Source organism: Pongo pygmaeus, chromosome 2 (assembly GCF_028885625.2).
Source record: "Pongo pygmaeus isolate AG05252 chromosome 2, NHGRI_mPonPyg2-v2.0_pri, whole genome shotgun sequence".
Classification (NCBI taxonomy): domain Eukaryota; kingdom Metazoa; phylum Chordata; class Mammalia; order Primates; family Hominidae; genus Pongo; species Pongo pygmaeus.
The window spans coordinates 74,954,509-74,979,796 of record NC_085930.1 but is presented as its reverse complement, the minus strand read 5'-3'; the positions used below and the strand labels follow the sequence as shown (position 1 = coordinate 74,979,796).

The following is a 25,288-nucleotide window of genomic DNA, read 5'->3' as shown; positions in this document are numbered from 1 at the left end:
TCTCTCAAACACAGCCCACTGCTTCTCCTAAGCCTTTCTAGGCGTAATGTTTTCTTTAGACTTACTTGAAGTCATATGGATACACATCTTTTTTTTTTTTTTTTTTTAGACAGAGTCTCAGTCTGTCACCCTGGCTGGAGTGCAGTGGCATGATCTCAGCTCACTGCAACCTCCACCTCCCAGGTTCAAGTGATCCTCCTGCTTCAGCCTCCCAAGTAGCTGGGACTACAAGTACGCACCACCATGCCTGGCTAATTTTCGTATTTTTAGTAGAAATGGGGTTTCACCATGTTGGCCAGGCTGGTCTCAAACTCTTGACCTTGTGATCCCCCCCGCCTCGGCCTCCCAAAATGCTGGGATTACAGGCATGAGCCACCATGCCCGGCCGGATACACATCTTTAAAAATTGATTTCTTTCTCTCTGTCATCACTGATTGTAAATTACATTGTTAAATGTGCTTTGGCAGCATCACTTTTGATAGCTTCATGATATTCCATCCATAATTTACTACAGTATCCCCCTAACTTTGGCCAGTTCTGATCCATTTTGGCTATAATGAATAATGCTGATAATAATTGGAAAATTGGTAACAAAAAATAAAATTGCCTGTAAGAGATCCTATTCCTTTATCTCATTTAATCATCCAAAATATTTTTTACTAACTGCTCCACACTAGCCACAGTGCTGTGTCTTGGGAATTCACTGATGGACACAGCAGGCATGACTCCTGCCTTTATCCATTTTACTTTTAATAGTTTACAGGCAATCTATTTGGGGGAGGAACCCTCTCTTGGCCATTGTAGAAATAAGGAACAGCTGGAAACCAGTCTCATAAATTGAAAGCTCAGGCCAGGTGGCGTGGCTCATGCCTGTAATCCCAACACTTTGGGAGGCTGAAGCAGGAACATAGCTTGAGCCCAGGAGTTGGAGACCAGCCTGGTGAGACCTTGTCTCTACAAAAAATGTCTAAATAAGTAAATTATCAGAAAACTCAGGATCTGATTTTTTAGAATAAGCCTTTCTTTTTTACTGCTAAAGGCCAACTTCCTTCCTTCACAGTGTGTGTGTATATATACATATATATATATATTTTTTTTTTTTTTTGACAAGTTCTGGCTCCATCACCCAAGCTGCAGTGCAGTGGCATAATCTCAGCTCACTGCAACCTCCGCCTCCTGGGCTCAAGCCATCTTCCCACCTCAGCCTCCTGAGTAGCTGGGACTACAGGTGTGCACCACCATGCCTGAGTAATTTTTGCATTTTTTGTAGAGATGGGGTTTTGCCATGTTGGTCAGGCTGGTTTCAAACTTGTGAGCTTAAGTGATCTGCCCATTTTGGCCTCTCAAAGTGCTGGGATTACAGGCATGAGCCACTGTGACCGGCCCTTCACTGATGTCTAAATTTCTAACTGAGGTCTAAATTTCTAACTGAGGTCTGAACAAGCAAAAACTTGCTCTGGCAGAGCTCCTGTAAGTCCTGGGACTTTGAGCACCCACCCCAAGCTCAGAGGTGCACATTACCATGAAAAGCAGAGGGTTTCCTTTCCCACTAGCCAAACATTTCCTAGTGGCCACTGCCCATAGCACCAATGTGCCCTCTTGTCACCCTTGTAGCACAGCCTCGGAGAATGGGTTGGATGGCTTTTGTCCTTGGAGGTGGAGGCTGTGCACGCCCTCATGGGGCCCAGCTGTAGGCAGCTCTGCACTGGCTCTCATCCCCTCTCAGGGGGAGAATTTAGGCCATAAGGCCCACAGCACCAGGCAGTACTTCATTTCCCCCATTCTATGTGTTCTTTCTTTCTTCTCTCAGTCTCTAACTGCTTTGTTTTTATGTGAAACTCTGCAATGTGAGAAGAGAATAAGTTGTCCTGAGAAGCCAGGCACTGTTGAGTGCTGACATTCATCCTCTGCTTATTCTGAAATCAGCTTGTCTGCCCCAAGTTGTTATTTTACACACATGACTTGATTTTAATTAACAACAAATCACAACCTTATACAATAAGCTTTTAAACCAGTTTATTTCACCAACTTCAGAATATTAAAGGAAATCTTTTGGGGCTCTGTAGGGAAATTAGATACCAGCATTAAGATGTTCCATTAAGAGGCCAGGACAAATGACTTCAGTTGGCTACTTAAACTAGATGTGGGCTGGGTGCAGTGGCTCACGCCTGTAATCCCAGCACTTTGGGAGGCTGGATCACTTGAGGTCAGGAGTTCAAGACCAGCCTGGCCAACATGGTATAATCCTGTCTCTACTAAAAATACAAAAATTAGCTGGGCGTGGTGGCGGGCACCTGTAATCCCAGCTATACGGGAGGCTGAGGCAGGAGAATCACTTAAACTCGGGAGGTGGAGGTTGCAGTGTGCTGAGATGGCTCCACTGCACTCCAGATTGGGTGACAAAGCTAGACTCCATCTCAAACAAACAAAACCAGATGTGGTTACTCAGGGGTGAGTGTACTAGAGCAAGGAGGGACTGGCAGCACACATCCAGAACCGGCACCAAAGCTCCACCTTGGAGCCCACTCTTCTTCCTAAAGAACTCAGTGAACAAGAGCAGATGGGCCATTCCCCTGATAAAGGAGAACACAAAGATCCAACCATGGGCAGAATGATTCTTTTGCCAGCCTCCATTCTCTACCTCAGTCGGCTAGTAACTGTAACTGTCTATGAATCCTTCCAATACCAAAACTGCAAATGCTAAGGAAAGTTCACCACTTATTGAAATTAATTATTGTGGTGAGTTTTTCCATGAACCCTTTCTTTTCCCTACAACCAGTCACCAGGTGGTTCATCCAATCATGAGTTACTTCATTTGAGAGAAACCTAAAGTTGCTAAGAAAACTGTTTGATCTAAATCAAGGGTTGGCAAACTACAGCCGCGGGCCAAATCTGGCTGGTTGCCTGTTTTTGAAAATGAAGTTTTACTGGAGCACAGCCACACTCATTCATTAGCACATTTTCTGTGGCTACTTTCACACTACAATGGCAGAGGTGAAGAGTTGAGACAGAAACCATTTGTCCCTCAAATATTTACTACCTGGCCCTTTACAGAAAAAGTTTGTTGAGCCCTGATCTAAATAACCATTCACCTTAAGGATAAACTTGACAAAGTGCAATAATTATACACTGAAAAATCACAAACCATTGCTGAGAGAAGATAAAGAAAACCTAAATAAATGGAGTGATATGCTGTGTTTATAGATGAGAAGACTTAATATTATTAAGATGTCACTTTTCTCCAAATTAACTTATAACTCAACACAATCTCACCCCAAATCCTAGCTACCTTTTTTTGTAGAAAATTATCAGCCGAATCTAAGATGTATATGAAAATGCAGAGGACCTAGAATAACCAAAACAACTTTTTAAAAAATCACTTTTGGAGGCCTTACACAAATGGTCTCGTGGTTTACAATAAAGCTACAGTAATCAAGACAGTATTGTATTGGCATAAAGATAGATAAATAGATCAATAAAACCAAAGAGATAGTCCAGAAATAGAACCAACTATATATAGCAACTAATTTCCAACAGAAATGCCAAGAAAATTCACTGGGGAAAGGATGATTTACTTCAACAAATGATGCTGGAACAATTGGAGAGACATAAGTAAGTGACCACTGGGCTGAACCTAAGTGCTCTGAATGGTGAACAGGCCTAAGAAAATGCATATTGGGTAAAATAATTTGCCTTTTCTATAGTCTTTTGTATACTAAAGAGCTAAAGTTCCCTCTGAAAATTCTCTATTAACTAACATACTCATGTGGAAACATGGAGTCTTAAAACATCAGAGCCAAGCAGAACATTGTACAATCTCATCTGTGTCCCTTATTATACCAGAAAGAAATTCAGAACTCAGAGGGTTGAAGAGATTGTCCAAAGTCAGTTAAGGGATGGCTGATATGAAATTAAAATTTAAGTCTAACTGTCAAGAACACTTATAACTCAGTACCTTTCCAGTATGTCAAAACAGTAATGAACATGCATAATAAAACAATCAGGCAAGCAGGCATGGTGGCATGCTTCTGTAGTCCCAGCTACTTGGGAGGCTGAGGTGGGAGGATCACTTAGACCCAGGTGTTTGAGACCAGCCTGGGCAATATATCAAGACCCCATCTCTTAAAAAATACAAACAACTGAATCAGCCAAAGAACAGAATGACTGAAGCAACAGAAATGCTCCTGGCCTTCTGAGTAAAAACCCTGCCTTATAATATAGAAAACTAAGAACCAAATGACAGCTCCCAGGGGACTCAACCCTGGACACATATGGCATATCATAAGAACTGTCAACATTACCTCATAGTTAGTGGTTACAAAGAGATCTTTGATATTACTTTTTGGTGCTGGAATTGGTGGAAACAACTTGATCCATAAATGACATCTGAAAACAGAGTAAAGAAGGAATTAGGTGAGCATGAGTATACCTTTTGTCTCTAAATATCTACTCTAAAAATTGACCTGGTTAATTCTAGAACCTGCTGTTTTGTAAATTCAAAATCTTTATGTACCAAGACTTCCAAAATTATAGGTGAAGACTTTGTGGGTACCACAAGGCTCTGCTGTAGCCCTGAGTCATCCAGGGAAGACCAAATGGAAACTGCTTTGTGTCAGTGGGTGGTACCAGGCCTGATCTCTGAAAATGAACTGTATATTTCAAGTGGGTGGTGCTGATTGAAGCATTCCTTCCTCAATTATGTTTACTCACAGAGTTTACTTACTTTTTTTTTTTTTTTTTTTTGGAGACAGTGTCTTGCTCTGTCACCCAGGCTGGAGTGCAGTGGCGCCATCGCGGCTCATTGCAGTCTCCACCTCTCGGGCTCAAGCAATTCTCCTGCCTCAGCCTCCTGAGTAGCTGGGACTACAGGCACATGCCACTGCGCTCAGCTAATTTTTGTATTTCTTGTAGAGACAGGGTTTCACCATGTTGCCCAGGCTGGTCTCGAACTCTTGACCTCAAGTGATCCTCCAGCCTCAGCCTCCCAAAGTGCTGAGATTACAGGCGTAAGTCACCATCCCCAGCCGAGTTTACTTTCTTTTCATCTCCTTTGTACTGCCTTGCCCCAACCTGTAGATGCCATCCGAATATAACGTTTATAATAGTAAAGCTGTTTAATATAAAAGTCATTTTATTTTTTTGAGACAGAGTCTCACTCTGTCCCCCAGGCTGGAGTGCAGTGGTACGATCTTGGCTCACTGCAGCCTCCAACTCCCAGGTTCAAGCGATTCTTCTGCCTCAGCCTTCCGAGTACCTGGGAATACAGGCGCGTACCACCACGCCCAGCTAATTTTTTGTATTTTTAGTTGAGATGGGGTTTCACCACATTAGCCAGGATGGTCTCGATCTCCTGACCTCATGGTCCGCCCGCTGTGGCCTCCCAAAGTGCTGGGATTACAGGCGTGAGCCCCCGCACCCGGCCCTTATAAAACTCATTTTCTAAATTATGAAAGGGCCAAGCTAAAACATGTTTTTAAGCCTCCTAAAAGGTCTTGTGCCTTACTGAATGCTAAAATGGGTAAGGGATACTTATGGGCCATTTGTGGACTCTAGGATAGGATAGAAAACACGCGATTTCTAGAATCTGTGTTTGACCTAATAGCCATCAGCCACTCAGGGGCCTGGTGACTTGATAGCTGAGGATGATGACATGCAGGCATTGTGGTGATTTTAGCCTTCCTGAGCTGTGAAAAGCCTATACTGGCAGCTTACCCTAGACAGCCAAGGACCAAGGGGAAGACTGAGAAGGAATCAAAAGAACCCACAAGTAGAAACCTTCACAGAAATTAAAAGCTGTCGACAACTTCAAGTAGGAGTGAGTGATAGCCAAGGGCTGCATTGTGCTCTGTCCGACTTACGTAAATCACCTCTGGATGTTTCCACTTTTGATTTGGCCTACACTCATCTTGGACAGGTCATCCAGGCACAAAAATGCCATAAATTTTACCTGATAATAAGAATGCCTACCGGATGCATGGTAAGCCTGTAAAAATGCAGTACTCAGACCCCACTGCAAGCTCCCAAATGTAAAGAATACTTACATTTTACAGACGAGCAAGAGAATTAACAAGATGAAGCAGATGGTTGCCATAAGCACAATGAGAAACCACTTTCTCAAGGGCTTGTGTTCATCATTTCCTGGTGGAAATCAAAAAAGAAAGAAAAAAATAAAGTCCAAGTTAGAAGCAGCAGGTAAAAGAAATGATGAGGCTTGGGGCATCAGACAGCTCAGGTTTGAGTTGCCGGTGCTGGGTGGTTCTGGGCATGTAGCTTAACTTCCCTAAGCCTGAGATTTCTCATCTGTAAAAGATGGGTAACAGCCATCTCACAAAGTTGATATAGGGTGAAATGAAATGATGGCAGTGAGGCCACTTTTATTCTTAAGGAATGATTTATTCAATCAATCAGCAAATATTTATGACGTTCATTCCATGTACTGTGCCACTTGGATCTTGGAGCTTATCTGTTTTTGGTACATAGTAAGGTTTTTAGATAGAAAATCCATAAACAGATAAGCCTACTGAGTAACCCAATTGCATCACAATCAAAATATTTTACAAAGTTGGAAATTAAACTTTTGGAGGAAGTAAAGTATGAGATAATACTTGTAGTGAACAATAAAGGCACCAGACTCTAAGTGCTTTTCAATCTTAAATATCTTCAAAGCACCCCTTACCATTATTCCCATTTTACAGATAGGAAAGGAAGAAAACTGCCATTAAGTCAGTACAGAAAGTCAGTACTTTGTATGCCACTTATTCTGTTTAAATTTGCTTTGAATCTACATTCAAGGGACAGATTCTTCTAGGAAGTTCTCTTTTTTTTTTATTATACTTTAAGTTTTAGGGTACATGTGCACAACGTGCAGGTTTGTTACATATGTATAAACATGCCATGTTGGTGTGCTGCATCCATTAACTCTTCTAGGAACTTCTATGATAGCTTTGGGGTGTGTAATTTTTCTTTTAAGTATTAGAAAGGCGTCTAAGACAAACTCAAGCCAAGTGCGGTGGCTCACGCCTGTAAATCCAAGCACTTTGGGAGGCCGAGGCAGGTGGATCATTTGAGGCCAGGAGTTTGAAACCAGCCTGGCCAACATGGTGAAATCCCATCTCTACTAAAAATACAAAAATTAGCCAGGCGTGGTGGCAGGCACCTGTAATCTCAGCTACTTGGGAGGCCGAGGCACAAAATCGCTTGAACACAGGCAGCAGCGGTTGCAGTGAGCCGAGATTGCACCACTGCACTCCAGTCTGGGGGACAGAACGAGACTCTGTCCCCCACCAGCCACCCCGCAAAAAAAAAGAAAAGAAAAACTCAAGGCCATTTACCAAATAGTGTTTAAAAAGGTTATGTGCTTGCTAATCTGCCTGATTGAGTAATGTAAATCCTGCGTCATCTCCCTGAATACAAGTTTCCTTTCCGTGGGAGAAGCTGCTCATTCATTGATTCCTTTATTCATCCATTTAACTAATATTTATTGGGCTCCTATTATATGTTTGGAACTGTACAAATTACTGGGATTCAGTGGTCAAAAGATCACATATGGGTGCTCCTGTCATGGAGTCCATTAGGAAAGAATCACACTCAGCAAATAGCAACACAAGCAGTGATTTAATGACCAGTGTGCTAAATACTGTGGTGAGGTTTCAACCACACCTCACCAGGAGAAAAGGTTACCATCCCCAGTTTGCCATGAACTGCTTCCTCTAGAAAACAAGAAATACATAAGTGGAATTTTCAGGTCCTTGTTAATAGCCTAAGACTTCCAAAATACTTAAAACTCAAATCATTGAAGTTAACAGGAAGGAGAGATACCTTGGGATATAATGCTAGTGATTCCAGCCTTGCCTTGTTCTCTTGCTTTTTTGCCTCCTGAGGACCCTTACTCAAGCTTTATCTTCTACCTCCCGAAAGTTTTAATCTCCTTCTTCATCTCTTCCCTTCTGCTTTCAAAGATTCATAGAGTCCTTCATCTTGAATAAGCCATGACCCTGCTCTGCCATCTCTCGCCACTGTCATCAAATACCTTCTTACTTTATTTCCCAGTCTAAATTCTTGAATAAGGGCCACGTGTGGTGGCTCAAGCCTGTAATCCCAGCACTTTGGGAGGCTGAGGCGGGCGGATCACTTGAGGTCAGGAATTCAAGACCAGCCTGGCCAACCCCGTCTCTACTAAAAATACAAAAATTAGCAGGGCGTGCTAGCTCATGTTTGTAGTCCCAGCTACTCAGGAGGCTGAGGCAGGACAATTGCTTGAACCTGGGAAGTGGAGGTCGTGGTGAGCTGAGATCGTGCCACTGCACTCCAGCCTGGGTGACAAGAGCAAGACTCTGTCTCAAAAAAAAAAAAAAAAAAAAAAAAAAAATTATTTAAGGGTTTCGGGCTGCTTCATTTCCGGTCTCTAACACTGCTTTTTTAATCACGGTGACTTCCTCCTAGTCTAATTCAAAAGACGCTTGGTTTCTTTTTCCAGCTTTATTTTTACTGACCTCCTTCCTGAATTTCAGACTGCGTATAGTTGAGCCCACCTTGAAACCGAGTCCTCAGCTTTATTGCCCACATCTCCCTCTTCTTAGATGGCCCTTCTCCCCATTTTAATTTCGACTGGCCCTCTCCACTCATCCTTTGACCCTTTGCTATTTTCCACGGTGGCCTATTCTTTGAACTTTGAAAAGTTTGTTTATACCACTTCATCTTTAATTTTATGAAATCTTTTCCCAGGTTTTTATTCCTGGTCCTGCCTGACACTCAGCTCCAGGCCTGGATCTTAAACTGTCTGTAGGTGAAACCTGCTCAGATGTTTCTCAAGGCTGACAACATTCAAAACCAAACGCATGCTCTTCTTCACATAAAAACCCCTTCTCTCACTAACTGCCCATTTCAGTCTCCATTCTTCCAAGCCCCCAAATCTGAAGCCTTGAAGTCACTTTGACTCTTTTCATCCTTTACAGCCCCTGTCCCTTCTCCTCATTCCCTTGGTTCATGTCATTACTGCATACCCAGTGATTAGTGCTGGACAGGCATGCTTTGTCCAGTGCTCTCATCCCTGCCTAGTCTGGAAACCTGGCTTCTAGTCTCAGCTTGCTGTGAAGGTGGTCATTCTGGGCCTCGGTTTCCTCATCTAAAAACATGGCAGTTGAAATATATAATCCATAGATCCTTCCCCAGCCAGCACCTTTTCTAGCACCACTCACTCAGTCGAGGGTACTGTCACTTCATGTACACATACCTTTAATAAAATTGGTTTTAGAAAAGTAGTGCCTTTTTGGGCCGGGTGTGTTAGCTCATGCCTGTAATCCCAGCACTTTGGGAGGCCCACAGGCAGATCACTTGAGGTCAGGCGTTTGAGACCAGCCTGGCCAACATGGTGAAAGCCCATCTCTTCTAAAAATATAAAAATTATCCAGGTGTGGTGGCGCATGGCTGTCATCCCAGCTACTAGGGAGGCTGAGGCAGGCGGATCCCTTGAACCTAGGAGGCAGAGGCTGCAGTAAGCCCATCAAGCCACTGCACTCCAGCCTGGGCTACAGAGCAAGACACTGTCTCAAGAAAAAGAAAAGAAAACAAAAGTAGTGCCTTTTTGCTGCTGGAACTTTAAAAGTTGTAATAAAGTATAAAAGATAAAAAAGAAAAATCAGTAGTCACTGGAAGTAACTAAGAGCTTATTTTCTATACATATTTTTACATTCACTTTTTCTGAGTGCTTCTAGGTGCTCAGATACTGTGTAAAGTGCTTCACATACATTCTCAATTTAATTCTTACAGCAATGCTTTGAGATGGACACTATTATTCTCACCGTACAGATGGAGGAACTGAGGCAGAAAAGGACAGAGTAAGTCAGCCCAGGCCACACAGCTAGGAAGTGAGGAAGCCCAACCAGTCCGTGCTCTTAGCCTTGATATAGGAATCCCATTCCCCTCCCTCCCTCTGCAAAACTGAGGGCACACTGAATACATAGGAGCTTCACTTCACTTATTCTAAGCATTGCTTTTCATTGAGAACTCTCCTGAGCATCATCCCTATAGCTCTCTGTGCTTCACTGTGGGAAGCCCTGTTCTATTGTTTGTATCCCCGTTTCTGATAAGGCTAAGTGTGCAGGCAGCTTCTCTAATTAAAGGTGGCTGCTTTGCAAACTACCATTTCTCCTGACATTCCCCAAACTCTAGGTGGTACTGAAACTCTTTATTAAAAACCTATGACTATACTATTTATTTATTTATATGAGATAGAGTCTTGCTGTATCACCCAGGCTGGAGTGCAGCGGCATGATCATAGCTCCCTGCAGATTCTAACTCCTGGATTCAAGTAATCCTGTCGCCTTAGCCTCCAAAGTAGCTGGGGCCACAGGCGCGCATCACCATGCCTAGCTAATTTTTAAAATCTTTTGTAGAGATGGGGCCTCAGTATGTTGCCCAGGCTGGTCTCAATCTCCTAAACTCAGGCAATTCTCCCACTTTGGCCTCCCAAAGTGCTGAGATTACAAGTGTGACCAACTGTGCCTAGCCCTATGGCTATAGTATTTTTTTTCAAGTTTTATTTTGAAATATACTTATGTCTATTGTTTTACAAAAGGGCATTAGCCGCATTTTGTTAAATAATGGAAAACAGACCCTCAAAGTGGCAAAGCTTTTATTTTCCTAAATCCTACAGATACTCGATGGTTCCAGGATTAATACTCAGTTCTCTGGATTGGAACTGAAAGCTCTGTTAGACTTCGTTTTTATTGCTTTCTCTCTTAGGTAGTGTACAGAGTAGCTGGGACAAACTAATAACAGCAAATCAAATACCATCTTATTTTATTTCCCAGTCTGATTTCCTGAATAAGGAATTCAGCCTGCTTCATGGCCCCATCTCTGAAACTATTCCATGCTCGTAACCATTACGCAAGTATTCTGATAACCACATTCGGAAACTGTAGGTACATAGACACGGGATGCAAATTCAGCAAGTGGTACATCAGCAGAAAAAAAGTGATCCTGTTTATAACTAGGTTAAACCAACAGAAAAAGTACGGGTCCTGCGGAAAGAAGGGGCAGTGTTGTAAATAATTATCAGGGTCACACTCTCAGTCACATTTGGGTCTCAACTTGTGCAATATCCCCTAGCCTGATATGGCAAGTTTTGATAACAGTACCGTTTTCTTCTGACCATGATTACAAAAATCTTTTCAGTTAAACCACTCTCAAGTTATTCACTTCAGCCCTCACTTTGACAAGCGAAGATTCTCACTGAATTAGCAAAAATTTAGAGGCAACCCTGATTTTATTTCATTAAATGAAAAAATGTTATTGATGCATACAAGGTACTAAGTGTGAAGCAAAGTCATGGCCACTGCCGGGAGGGAGTTGGCACATTAGTCATTTCTCCTGGCCTGGCTTCTCCAGTTGCCCCAAATGCATTAGGGCTACTCACCTATAGCTAGTTGAAAACAGAACTAACCCCTGAAAACACAACCAAGGTCAGCTTTTCCTTGAAGAAAACATAAATTGGCAGGAAAATTTTGTGCAAGCAAAAGCTTTCACATACCTATTGTGAAGTAGACATTACTTGTGGATTATCTACTGTTCAGTTATTTATTTATGCAAAAAAATGCCAGTACATTAGTGGATTAAAGTAAGCACCTACTCTGGTTCTACTGAAAGTAGAGCAAGAAGGGAAGATCCCACTGAGAGTATACATTCTTTGGGTCAAAATGATTAAGAATTTCAATACTATAAAAATTGGGAGATCCCGTAATGTAGTCTTAATTTGAATTCTGGGGTCTCCAACCTTGGAGATTAAAAAAAAAGTATTTCGAGGTAATTTGACTCTTTGCTCTGACTCAAGGAGAATACCTTTCTTGCCATTAAAAAGGAAGTCGCAGATGTTTCTTTTCAAGAAATCAATGGGCACTGCCATTTGGTTATGCAAAGATGGGTTTCAGAAAGAAGAAGTCACACAGCCTGTTCTTGTAAGGAGGAGAAGCTCTCCAGACTCCCCATTTGATTCCTGGGTGCTTTTTAGGCATCACTAACTTAGAGCATTTGGGAAATTCAGTTGTCTGGTGTCTGGGGACCTCAGTTTCCATTATTTTTGACATCTTAACCATTTGACCTTGCAAATAAGCCAATAGTCTGCTATTCTTCTATGACCCTAGAATGTATATGGAGTGGGACATGGGGTGCAGGTGGGCTGGGACAGTGGCAACACAGAGGGCAGAAGGACTCCAAGTATTGGACCCAAACTAGTCCCAGCTCTGCCTCTGGGAGCTTTGTCAAGCCACTTCCGTTTTAGGGCTGCAGTCTCTCTTGATCTAGAATTCTATGATCTATGAGGTTTAGACTAATAGCTCTTAGGAGGTGAATTTGATTTGGAAGCCTGTTACACCTTAAATTGTGCATGTAAGTATGAACTTTCAGTGCTTACATATTGATTTTGAATCTGATTTCAGACTCAACAATAGGTTTCCAGGGAAAAGAGCTAATTAGTAAATTGATGGGATGCTTCCAACAGAGCAGGCCTGCTGTGTTTTTAGAGCCAGCAGGTGCTGGGAGAAGTTCAAATGGCACCAACAGGGTTGGATAATTGAGAGGATGTCAATATGGCAGTCTATGATACAGGGTTTAACTAGCTTCCTGTGACTTGCCTCCAGTTGGAGGGGAGAATGGCATCATTCATAAATGAACATCCCAAACCAGATCACAGGCTCCCAGTGCAAGCAAGTCAGGATCAGACCTTTTGGGTGAGTGAGCTTTCGAGGCAGCTGTCAAATGGACTGTGGGAGGTACCTGGTTTAGAGAAATAAAAAGAGGGCAGCAAAATGCAGCCTCAGTGAACAAAATGTGTAGAGTAGTGAAGGACCCAGATCACACACACAACTTGCACTATGTTCATCTGGTGGAACTGGGCTTGCATTAACCGAATAGAGAGAGGAAATGGAGACTGTGTATTTGTGTGCATGCGTGTATTTGTGTGTGCATTCAGGATCAACTGGATGGCTCACTGTAGTACTGCTTGTCTGCATTATCCCCCAGTAGGACTAGACTTGATGAAGTTGAGTGGGGAATTCCTCATGGCAGTTTTCTTCTCTGCAGGCTTTCCCACAAAGCACTAAGGGCTATGTACCTTCTGGAGCCCCCCAAGCAACCCAGAACTTTCTTCCCTGTAAGGGGTTGCTGAGCCTATTTTATCAACCTGCTAAAGCAGATGGAAGCTGGCTGCAGAGGATGTAGTCATCACATAGAAGTAAGCAACAAGGGATAAAGAGGTTTAGTCCTAGACCAAGTGTGGTGGCTCAGGCCTGCAATCCCAGCACTTTGGGAGGCCAAGGTGGGTGGATCACTTGAGGTCAGGAGTTCAAGGTCAGCCTGGCCAACATGGTGAAATCCTGTCTGTACTAAAGATACAAAATTAGCCAGGCGTGGTGGCATGAGTAATTCCAGCTACTCCGGTGGCTGAGGCAGGAAAATTGCTTGAACCCCCATGGGAGGTGGAGGTTGCAGTGAGCCGAGATCATTGTGTAACCGCCCTCCAGCCTGGGTGAGAGAGTGAGACTCCATCTCATTAAAAAAAAAAAAAAAAAAAAAGGTTTAGTCCTGGTTCTGCCACTTGCTACCAAAGTGACCTTTGGCAGGGTAGCCTCTCCAGCTTCTATGTCCTGCATTATAAAACAGGGATAAGGATTGAATGAATTAACACATGTGAAGTGCTTAGCACAGTGCTGGTACATAGGTGCTCAATAAATATTACTTATTATAATTACGATTAGGATGAAATGCATTGTGTCAACAAATTCATCAAGATAATTTCCCTTTCATCAAAGCAAGGCCAAAATTGGAGTGCTATCAGAATTCTAAAAATGCAGAGAGATAAACTCAGATCAGGAGAAATAAACACACACCAAATATTCCAGATACTGAGGAACAGAAAAGGGTATAGGTATTCCTACCCTTCAAGGATTTAGGGTTCATAATGTTCATTAAGATGAACATTATGAAGAACTTGGACAGGAACATTTAGACAAGAATGGCCTGAAGAGGCTAACTTCATTCCCAATGGCTTGTCTGGATGGAGGCTGACAGGGTCAAGAGCTGGCAGAGCTTCCTGCTTGCACAGCCCCCAGCCCCTCTGCCTGAGTGTGGCCCATCCTCCAGCCTCAGTTTCTATGGCTGCAGTAATAGCCCCTGGGGCAATGGAACATCTCGAAAAGAACCCAGGTGTGGAGCCAATCCTCTGGCTGGGTTCCAAACCCGGATGTCCCACCTACTATCTGTGTAGCTTCCAGCAGTTCCTTCACCTCTCTGCATCTGTTTTCTCACCTGTGTGATTAGGAAATCGTGTGTGATGATAAAAGATGATGTAGGTGAATATGTCCTGCACAGGGCCTGGCCCCGTGACAGCGTCCCTCCCTCCCCCAAGCTGCCATCCCGCCATGAGGCAGAATGTATGCCTAGAAGGGCGATGTAGGCAACAATAGAGGTGGCTGTGCCTGAAAGCACTGTGGGAACTCCCTGCTCCTGGCATTTGGAGATGACATTTGAAAGGTCCCTGTTAGCCCTCCTTCAGGCCAGTAGGATGACCACAGGCGTGAGGCAGTCCGGCCCCCGTGGTGGGAACAAACGGTGGGGCTGCCAGGTGGGATCTAACCAGCCTGGACAAAAGGAAGCAGTGTGACCAAGCCATCTGTCTACACAGGAAAAGCAGAACCACAATAAGCTGTGTTAGTCTTAGGTAAGCCTAAGTGGGTCTTTCATGTTGTTATTGGGTCAACTCTTGTTACTTTTAAGCAATTTTTGCTACCGTGTAGACCCAGTGGCTCCCATCTGTAACCTCAAAAGAATTTTGCAAGATTATTTTGGAAGGCCTAGGGATAGCTCATGTGAACCCTCCTACAACATTTCCCTTTCATCTTCCTCCTTGTTTTGCCACAGTGTGAGAATTTAACAAGAAAAAGCTGCTGAAGGAGAGGGACGGGATCAGGAGAGACAGAGAGAAGGGATTAGAGCTCCAGGTGGGAGTCAGAGTCCAAGGAATCAGGTTGGAGCTGCGGGACCTTGGCACAATGCAGGCAAACTGGAAAATGAAGATGCATTTGATGGTCCCAAAGGTGACTCCAGTTTTTGATTCCAGGTGCCCAGGACAAAGGTACCAAGTCACCTCACACATCAGCCCATGAATGTCAAGTCAAAAGAAAAAGGCACAGGAGTTTCTCTGGGGTGGCCTTCCTTCCAGCCCATATTGCCATAGGCCACCCTGATACCCTACCTCAACCCATTTTCATTAAGTCCTAACAGATTCTAGGATGTGTCACAGGACTCTGAGACCCCCACTCCACCAGCTCAAACTCTGACAGGAAAGCAAAAGCCAAGATTTTCTATGAACAACACATCTCTATGTTTAAGGAGCTGCTGGGGGCAGCAGGTGCCCCTGTCTGCTGTGACCTCATGAATGAGTGATCTGAAAACTGTGCTGAGTCTTCTACTCCCCTGGGTGTAGGTGCCATACATCTCAAGACTAATGAAAGCTTTAAAAAGAAATATGTTTTTAATGGAACCCAGTAGCATCATTGCATAGATCCTGGCCATCAAATTTTGCTTTCAGTGAGGTCAAAGCAAAACTCCAACGTTTCTTTGAAGGGCAATTGCAGTGATTGTAGTCTGTCACAGAAGAAGCAGTTCTCAGAACCACTGATCCTGACCAAAGACACAGCCAGAAATAAGTGCAGGGCAGACCCACATAAGTCTCTTTTTTGCGAGCAAGGATATGACCGTGGGAAAATTTATTTTCATCATTCCTTGTTTCACACTTGGCATTTGAGCTTCATGGATGGAGGGAAGAAGAGGAGATGATGGACTTGAGAAAACACACAGCTTCATGAAGACAAGGGTCAGGAAACAAAAGTTTTTGATAAACAGGAGACAGCAAAGATAACAAAGGAACAGAAGAATCCGGAAGTTAAGAAAGTTTAAAAAGGAGAAAGATGTGAAAATTGGGAAGTTAGCTCTTAAGATAAGACAGAGAAGCCAGCTGATCTAGGGCAGTTGATAACGAGTACTGATAAAATGAAACTGCTACTTCCATAAGAAAAATCCCAGCCCAGCTCAGTGGCATGTGCCTATAGTCCCAGCTACTCAGGAGGCTAAGGCAGGAGGATTGCTTGAGCCCAGGAGTTCGAGACCAGCCTGGGCAACATAGTGAGACCCCTCATCTCTTAAAAAAAAATTCTGAATAAAATTGTAGGCCTCATTTAGTTTTTTGAGAAATCTTCCAAAGGAGAAGTCATTATATCAAAAAGACACCTAACGTGCATGTTTATCACAGCACAATTCACAATTGCAAAGATATGGAATCCACCTAAGTACCTATCAACCGATGAGTGCATAAAGAAAATGTGGTAAATATACACCATGAAATACTACTCAGCTGTACAAAAAGAATGCAATAATGTCTTTTGCAGCAACTTGGATGAAATTGGAGGCCATTACCCTAAGGAAAGTAACTCAGGAACGAAAAACCAAATACCGCATGTTCTCATTTATAAATGGGAGCTAAGCTTTGGGTACACAGAGGCATACAGAGTGGTGTAATGAACATTGGAGACTCAGAAGGGGAGAGGATGGGAGGAGCATGAGGGATGAAAAATTACCTATTCGGTGTGATGTAAACTATTTAGCTGATGGGTACAATAAAAACCCAGACTTAACCACTATACAATTCATCCATGTAACCAAAAACCACTTGTACCCCTGAAACTGCTGAAATAAAACAATTGTTTTTAATTTAAAAAATTCCACGCTCTGGAAATTCTAGGACAGGAGGGCCAATCAGGCACTGTTCAGAGCAAGCAAAGAACACTCACTTGCTAACTATACCCCCTCCCTGCTGTCCCCTGTGCCCCTGGGGCTGGCCAGGGACCTTACCAACAGAGGTGGACAGCACCTCCAGCCTCTCCCAGCTCACCTTATCTCATCAATCAAAACTTACCCTGAGTCTCGTTTTTTTAATGAAATAACCTTGGGCTATAATGGGTTAATTAGTTAATCAAATCTATTCTAATTCACTAATTGGCTCATATGTCATCTATTTGAGAAAATTGTACATTAATAGCCACTTCTTGGCTGTTTGACAACTGCTGAGTCATTTAGTATCTCAGGACCTCCATTTTCTTACATTAACATAATGGGGGGGAATTAATATCTATGAAAGGGGTGATATTTGAGTTGAGTCTTGGAGTAAAATGGAGTGGGAGGGCTGCAGCATGCTGTTTTTAAGATAAGGCAAAAGAGGAGAAAGCATGGTTAAAGGAAATGAATGTAGCAGCAAAATCGCCAGATAGACTCCTAGCTGAGCATAATTATTGCTGCATCCTCAAGGGATAAAAAAGAGCCATGCAAAATGTCCCAGAGGGGCTTGGACTTCCTATTATGTTTATTAATCATCTTGATGAAAATGGAAAGTCTACATTGATTAAATTCACTAATGATCCTAAACTGGGCGGAGGAGTAAATTCCAGAAAGGATGGATTTATAAGGTGAGTAGTAATATTAATCAGCTCATCTTCATGAAAAGGATGGCAGTAAATGAAATGGGATTTGCTATAGATAATGGCAACGAGGTACACCTGGGGGAAAACTATAATGAGCCCAGATTCAAACTAGGAAGGTGTTATTTAGGAAATAATAATGGTAAGAGAGCTCTAAAGTGGAGAGTGAATAATAAATTAAAAACAAGCTTAGAATAAGTGCTCATTATGGATCACAATTTCACTCTCAGCACTTTTACAGTGGGGTGGTGCAGAGGAGGTGAATGTGAATGGCAGAGATGGAAGCAGGTTTGTAGTGTAGCACTTATATTTTACAGGTGAGGACACTAAGCCCAGAGAGGTAAGGTGTAGACTGACTAGGTCAGGGTGGAAAAACCCTGTCACGCTGGTCACCACTCTGTCCCTTGCAGTGGTGGCAGGAGATCACGATTCCTTCTGACAATCTAAATTTAGCCTCAGAATCCTCAATGCTGCACTCTAAGCAGTCTCTGATTACTTTGCTCACAAAATATTCTTTTGTCATCTCTAGTTTGTATCATAGAGCTAGACGTTGGCAGAGCCATAGCTAAAAACCTAGATGTCCTGAATATCTAGTGCTTCTTTTTCACCTTCTGTGTTCTAAATTCTCTACAGTCAACATTGACTATGACTTCAAAAGTCAAAGACTGAGAAAGCATAACTTCTTATCCAGGATTCTGACCTTGGTATCCATCATCTTGGTTTAAGTTTCCTTAGACAGCATTTTAAAATCTCCAAAATTGAATATATATAAAGAGAGAGGTGTTGGGAAGACACTTAGAAATAGCAATAGTTTTGAGCCAGTGAGTTTTGTGCCCCTGGGGAGTAACATAAAGCATTTTTAAAAGTCTATTGAATTCAAGTAACAAAAATTAAACTTCCACCTTAGGCATTTGACAAAATTAATGACCTTGTTAAAAATTCCCTGAGACTGATTAACGCTTCTCATATTTGTTTCCCTCCTGGGGAACAGAGTGAATTTTCCCGGTGCAAATGGAGCCATGTCGAGGAAAGTCCTGTGTGTGCTGGGTCAGTTTAGTTAGGTGGAGGCATCAACCTAGGGAAGAGGGGAGGGAGGGGAAGATTGGTCTCAACAGAATTATGAAGCAGGTGAGTTTGGCCCATTCTCACTTCCTTTTAGTGTCCTTTCAGTTCCCTCTCCCTAGGAAGGCTCATGCTGCTCCTGTAAGTCTCTCTGAGTGATGTGAGGGCTACCCCTGTGAGGCTGAGCTGGTTGTGTGTTGCACAACTTTAGGGGATGCTATTCTCCTTTGGGAACTCAGTAACTTAGCATGACCAGCCCTCTGGCAGATTCAGAACAGTTCTTCATTTATTAGGTCTTTCCTTATCTTTCCCAGTCTTCAGTGGAAATCTACCTGCTGTGTGTCAGATCAGAGTCATTTTCACATGGGCTAATGGGTCACTGCCCAAGACTTTCCTGAAGACCCACCCCATAGCTTAAGCGAATGAATTAAATAGTAGAACATTTTGGCATGTGCCTGAACTAAATCTCTCCTATGTATACTCTTCCAATGGTTAATGAATACCTCATAGGATTCATGAGAGATGGCATCCACATGCTTGATCACCCATAATCACAAAGGTTGGCTACCAAGATGTCTTTTTTTTTTTTTTGAGATGTCGCCCAGGCTGGAGTACAGTGGCGCAATCTTGGCTCACTGCAACCTCCGCCTCCTGGGTTCAAGTGATTCTCCTGCCTCCCGAGTAGCTGGGATTACAGGTGCGTACCACCATGCCCAGCTAATTTTTTGTATTTTTAGTAGAGACAGGGTTTCACCATGTTAGCCAGGATGGTGTCGATCTCCTGATCTCGTGATTCACCCGCCTCAGCCTCCCAAAGTGCTGGGATTACAGGTGTCAGCCACCGCACCCATCCTCAAGATCTCTTAAATAAGACTTTAATCTACCCAGCACTTTAGAGCTTGCAGAATCCTGTCTCACAATGCCAGAGTGTCCAGAGATCAAGTGCTAGAGTCAGTTAATCTGGGGTTAGAGCCCCATCCCTGCCATTTGTTGGCCATGCAGAACAGAGTTAAGCCAATTACCTAAACTTTCCAAACAAGTTTTTTGATAGGACTAAGATAATGTATTTAGCATAGTGCTTGGCAAAATAAATAAAAATAAAAAACACATGTAATCTGCTATCCCTGCTGTTGTTTTTATTTCAGATATGCTGTGGGGCAGGAAAGCTGAATGTTATCTCCTTTATCTTGAGAACCCTAGGAAACAGAGAGAAATTATTTGTCTGGGGATACACAATCAATCCTTGTAAAGGCTGAATGTTAAACCTGGGCTTTCTATGTAAGGCTCCAGTCTTCTTTCCACCATCCCATGCTCTTATGGACCTAGTGCAACAGTTAACGACATGTGTGTGCCTCCCCAGGCTGAATGGTTTATCATACACATGAGATGCACTAGTTGCTTTTTAACTGTTTCCTTCTCTCATACAATGCCTATCTTGACTTGCCGGAAACACCTGGATAATAGCAAACACAGGGTTTGAATTTTCTTTTTTTTTTCTTTTTTTTTTTTGAGATGGAGTCTCACTCTGTTGCCCAGGCTGGAGTGCAGTGGTGCTATGGGCTCACTGCAAGCTCCACTCCCTGGGTTCACACCATTCTCCTGCCTCAGCCTCCTGAGTAGCTGGCACTACAGGCGCCCGCCACCACGCCCGGCTAATTTTTTTTTTTTGTATTTTTTAGTTGAGACAGGGTTTCACTGTGTTACCGAGGATGGTCTCGATCTCCTGACCTCGTGATCTGCCCACCTCGGCCTCCCAAAGTGCTGGGATTACAGGCATGAGCCACCACGCCCGGCCAACACAGGGTATGAATTTTCTATCTTCAAGGTGCAAGTCCACATGTCCTGGGTGTGGAATTGACATCTGTGTCAGGGTAAGACTAGAAATGTGCCCCTTCATCCATAGCTGCCATTGGGTATATTATTATCCTTCATGGATCTCACTGACAGAGACGATGCCCATCTTACTTGCCAAGCAAACTAGTCCATTTGATCCTAACATAAACAGTTGCAGAGCTAACACAGGAGCCCCGGTGATGCATGGACCTTTTTATACTCTATATCTGTTAGGCTGAAGGCTCAGGGACAGATCCAGATTTTGTGGGCCCCTATAGATTATTCAGTTTTGGAAACTTCTTTTTTAAAAAAAGTATAAAGTCAAAATTAGGTATGAGAAAATTAAAGAAATGGAGAACAGACTAGTCGTTGCCAGGGTTCAGGGATAGAAGAGAGGAGAGAGAGATGGGTGTGCTTATAAAAGTGTAACAGGTGATGATGAAACTGCTCTGTATCTTGACTGTGGTGATGGGTACATGAACTTAAACATGTGCTAAAATTGCATAGAACCAAACACACACATACAAATGAGGACATATGGCTCGGTGCAGTGGCTCACACCTGTAATCCCAGCACTTTGGGAGGCTGAGGCCGGTGGATCACCTGAAGTCAGGAGTTGGAGACCAGCCTGACCAACGTGGTGAAACCCTGTCTCCACTAAAAATACAAAAATTAGCCAGGCGTGGTGGCATGTGCCTGTAGTCCCAGCTACACGGGAGGCTGAGACAGGAGAATTGCTTGAACCCAGGAGGCAGAGGTTGCAGTAAGCTGAGATGGCGCCACTGTACTCCAGCCTGGGTGACAGAGCAAGACTCTGTCCAAAAAGAAACAAACAAATGAGGACATATAAAATTGATGAAATCAGTAAGATCTGGATTACCAACACCAATATTCTATTCCACTATTGTACTATAGTTTTGTAAGATGTTACCCTTGAGGAAAACTGGATGAAAGAGACACAGGATCTCTATTATTTCTTCCCACAGCATGTGAGTCTAATAATGTTTCAAAATAAAAAGTTCAATTTAAAAAATGGATAGAAGTAGAAACAAAACTTGGAAAAAAAATAGGCACCAGGTCTAGGAGGGTTGGTGCTAATGAGAAGCCTAGACACTTAAAAACTTCACTGGCTTCATGGCAAATCTATTCCTGATTGAAAAGGCAGTAGACCGATAGAAAATTAGTCACAATAGGGATATGTAACCATTTTAAGACCCACGAGTGAACATGTACACTTCTGGGATCACCTTTTTTGATCACAAGGAAGGCTGCCAATGTAAAATAAACATAAGCGACTTACCCACATAAATAGGTTGGCTCCACTCACTCCAGAGCCCCGCCTCTCTGCACATGGAGCTCACTGCTGCTCTCACTTGAACATCGTACTTAGAAAGATCATCAATTATTGAGATGAATGCATTGGTCATCATTTTTTCTATCTAAGTGGGGAAAAATAGCATTATAAGAATCTCTAGACACCTAATTTAGTTCTGCCAGTTATCAGAATGGGAGGTCCTATATAAGTCATGTGATTCACTGTTCAGCAAATCCTTTAAAATCAACAGGGCACATATTAATTCGTTTATGCTAGGTGCTTTAGTGTGGATGTGTTGGCAGTCACCCTTCAGTGGAACGCTATCTTGTAACCAAAATATACGAAATGATCAACAGTCAAGATCCAGGTGTTCCTATCCAGGCCCAGCTGATGTTTCCAGACTGAAAGACTGGAGTGGCGTATGCTAGAATGCATTATTCCCTCACCTTGTCCCTCCATAATCTATAGTCACATTACTAAATAATATCACATGAACGCTAGATTGTCTAGTGTTGAAATGAAGCTATTTTCTCATGAATGAGCCCTTCTTTTTCCTTCTACTGATCATGGTCGCCACCATCCAGCTAGTCCCCTGTGCCAGAGATGTGTTCCTGACACCTGTATCTTGAATACTCCCAGAGATGTTTCTCCCTTTTTTACTCCAGCCCTGTGACCATTGCCTATTTTAGCTCTTATTATTTTTTGCTTGGCCTTTGCAGTAGCCACTAACTGATATCATATGTCCATGTGGCCCCTCCCCACTCACATCCAGTTTTCATGCTGCTACCAAAATTTTTCTTTTACTCTGCAAATGTAGACATATTTCTCTATTGTGTAAAACTCTTCAGTGGCATCCATTGCCCATAGTCATGGTTTTTAAAAAAGAAGCCATTTCTTTATTTTTTAGCAAAATCTTATAGAGCCACTCTGGGAGAAGTCACCGTGTCAGATACAGAGTCATGATTTCAGTGTTGGTCTTATGTCCAGGCATCCAGGCAGACTGAATTACTTGCCACTTGACTGAAAGAACCATACTCTCGCAAGCATAAAGTTATTCCTTTTTCTAGGCTGGTGCAAGTCAGGAACTATTTATTACTGGCCGGTGATGGGCTAAATACAGATAAAATTATGACTGCAATTTGGAAGTCTTGATAGCAATTTGACATTGCCATGATATCCAAACACATGATCAGTGAACTGGCACTTTACATGTCTTTGGCTATATTTAATTTTTTCTAGCAAATCATTTTTATTGTATTTGACAAAAGCACCAATCTATGGTAGATTAGACATTATAAAAACACACGCACACACAAGTGCACACACAGTCCTTTAGTGTAAGTATTTTGGGACGCTCTGGCTAAGAAAGTCCTTCTCATGTTTTCTCACCAGACTAGTTTCTCTTCATCCTTACAGATTCCGTTCAATTCCTCTGTGCAGAGCAGGCTCTGTGCCCACACCCCCATCTCTAGCTGTACTGGCTTTTCCTGTGGGAGAGCAACCCCAAGGCTGGTCAAGTATGTCACAAGATTGGGTCACTCCATGCAGAAACAGTCTCATTTCTCACAAAGAAGCCAATTTGTAAATATTTGTTGAATCTAATTGAATTGGCTTTGTCTACTCCCTATAAGACATGAGTTGGAATCCTATTTTTTTTCCTAGCTTTGTGACTGTGGGAAAATTACTTCATCTCTTTTGCCTCACTTTCCTATAAAATGGGAATGGTAATTACATCATAGAATTATGTGAGAATGGAATAAACACATAATAAAGTTTGACACATAATTGATGCTCAAGAAATGTTGATTGGCTTTCTTCTCAGTTCCTTTCCCCTTGAAATTTTTGTCTATTAGTGCTAATGAGTTTTTTTAATTGTAGTAAAATACATATAATGAAATTTACCATCTTAATCCTTTTTAAGTGTACAGCTTTGTGATATTAAATACTTTCACATTGTTGTATCACCAATGTCCAACACTCTATTAATCTTGCAAAACTGAAACTCTGTACCCATTAAACAATACCTCTCCTTCCACCCTCCTACCAATTTCTGGTAACCACCATCCTACTCCGTTTCTGTGAGTTTGACTATTTAACCTCATAAAAGTAGAATCAGACAGTATTTGTCCTTTTGTGACTGACTTATTTTGCTTAGCATAATGTCCTCAAGGCTCCTTTGTGTGGTAGCATGTGTCGGAATTTCCTTCCTTTTAATGCTGGATAATATCCTATTATATGTATATGCTGCATTTTGCTTATCCATTCATTTAATGGGCACTTGGGTTGCTTCCAGCTTTTGGCTATTTTGAATAATGCTGCTATGGACATGGGTGTACAAACATCTCTTTGAATCCTTGCTTTCAATTCTTTTGCATATATAACCAGAAGTGGAATTGTTGGATCATATGGGAATTCTATTTCTAATTTTTTGAGAATTCATCATACCGTTTTTATAGTAGCTGCATTATTTTAGTTTTTTTTTTTTTTTTAGATGAAGTGTTGCTCTGTCACCTACGCTGGAGTGCAGTGGCGCAGTCTCAGCTTACTGCAACCTCCACCTCCCTGGTTGAAGTGATTCTCCTGCCTCAGCCCCCACCCCCGAGTAGCTGGGATTATAGTCACGTGCCATCATGTTGGCTGATTTTTGTATTTTTAGTAGAGATGGGGTTTCACCATGTTGGCCAAGCTGGTCTTGAACTCCTGGTCTCAGGTGATCCACTCACATTGGCCTCCCAAAGTGCTAGGATTACAGGCATGAGTCACTGCACCCGTCTATCATTTTAGATTTTAACCAGCACTAGTACCAATGAGTCTGTATCTAATCCTTTGTATTAGTTTCAACCAAAAGTATGTTCTTTCAAAACAAAAGGCCAGTAAGATTTGGTTTATCTCTATTTGGTTATATCTATAATCCTGGGTAGATTAGGTTAACTTTGACCTTGTTATTATCAAGCTGTAACTTGGTTGCAGTCACTGAAGATAATTTTTTAAATGTTTCTGAAACAAATGTCTGTCATCAAATATTGGAATTATCTGAGTAATTACCTGCAAATATCCATTCCTTGTATTGTGTATTTTTACTTCATAATCAAAGCAATGGATTGGAAAGGCAGACACTGGTTTCTCCCATTGGATAGAGAGACGAGTTCCTTCAATCTCTGCTGTGACATTCAGTGGAGGATTTATTTGATCTAAGTTAGGGAATGAAAGATCAGTGATTTTTTTTTAGAATCAGTGATCAAAGCTGATAACTCCAATCCACCCACACTTCTCAAAGCATTTCTAAGATACACTTTTCTAAAGTATTTACCATCAGGTCTTAATCAACTGATCTCCAAGCCACAGGAAGCCAGTGGCCTGCCATAATACTCTTGTCTTATAGTGCTGAAGAAGAAGAGACCCTTTCTGGAAACTACAAGTATTACTACTCCAGATGGAGTTGAATGCTTGAATCTCTTCCCCCCACAGCTCATTGCAAGACTCACCTACCATCCCCCTTTACTACTCAAGTTGTACCAGGCCCAGAATAAACCTGACCACCGAGAGAGCATTT

General features: G+C 42.5%; 1 protein-coding gene across 2 annotated transcripts in view; it reads right to left on the bottom strand.

Moving 5' to 3' along the window:
• Positions 1-25,288, bottom strand: part of IL5RA (interleukin 5 receptor subunit alpha) — a 44,048-nt gene that overhangs the window by 4,150 nt on the left and 14,610 nt on the right. The window contains exons 6-10 of one of the 2 annotated variants that reach the window (XM_054480114.1): positions 24,781-24,926; positions 21,721-21,859; positions 6,042-6,138; positions 4,302-4,386; positions 3,290-3,346 (exon numbers count right to left, since the gene is read on the bottom strand). In XM_054480114.1, coding sequence (XP_054336089.1) covers positions 3,290-3,346; positions 4,302-4,386; positions 6,042-6,138; positions 21,721-21,859; positions 24,781-24,926 — 524 coding nt within the window. The remainder of the gene's footprint in view (positions 1-3,289; positions 3,347-4,301; positions 4,387-6,041; positions 6,139-21,720; positions 21,860-24,780; positions 24,927-25,288) is intronic. The other variant, XM_054480115.1, reaches the window with a different exon arrangement.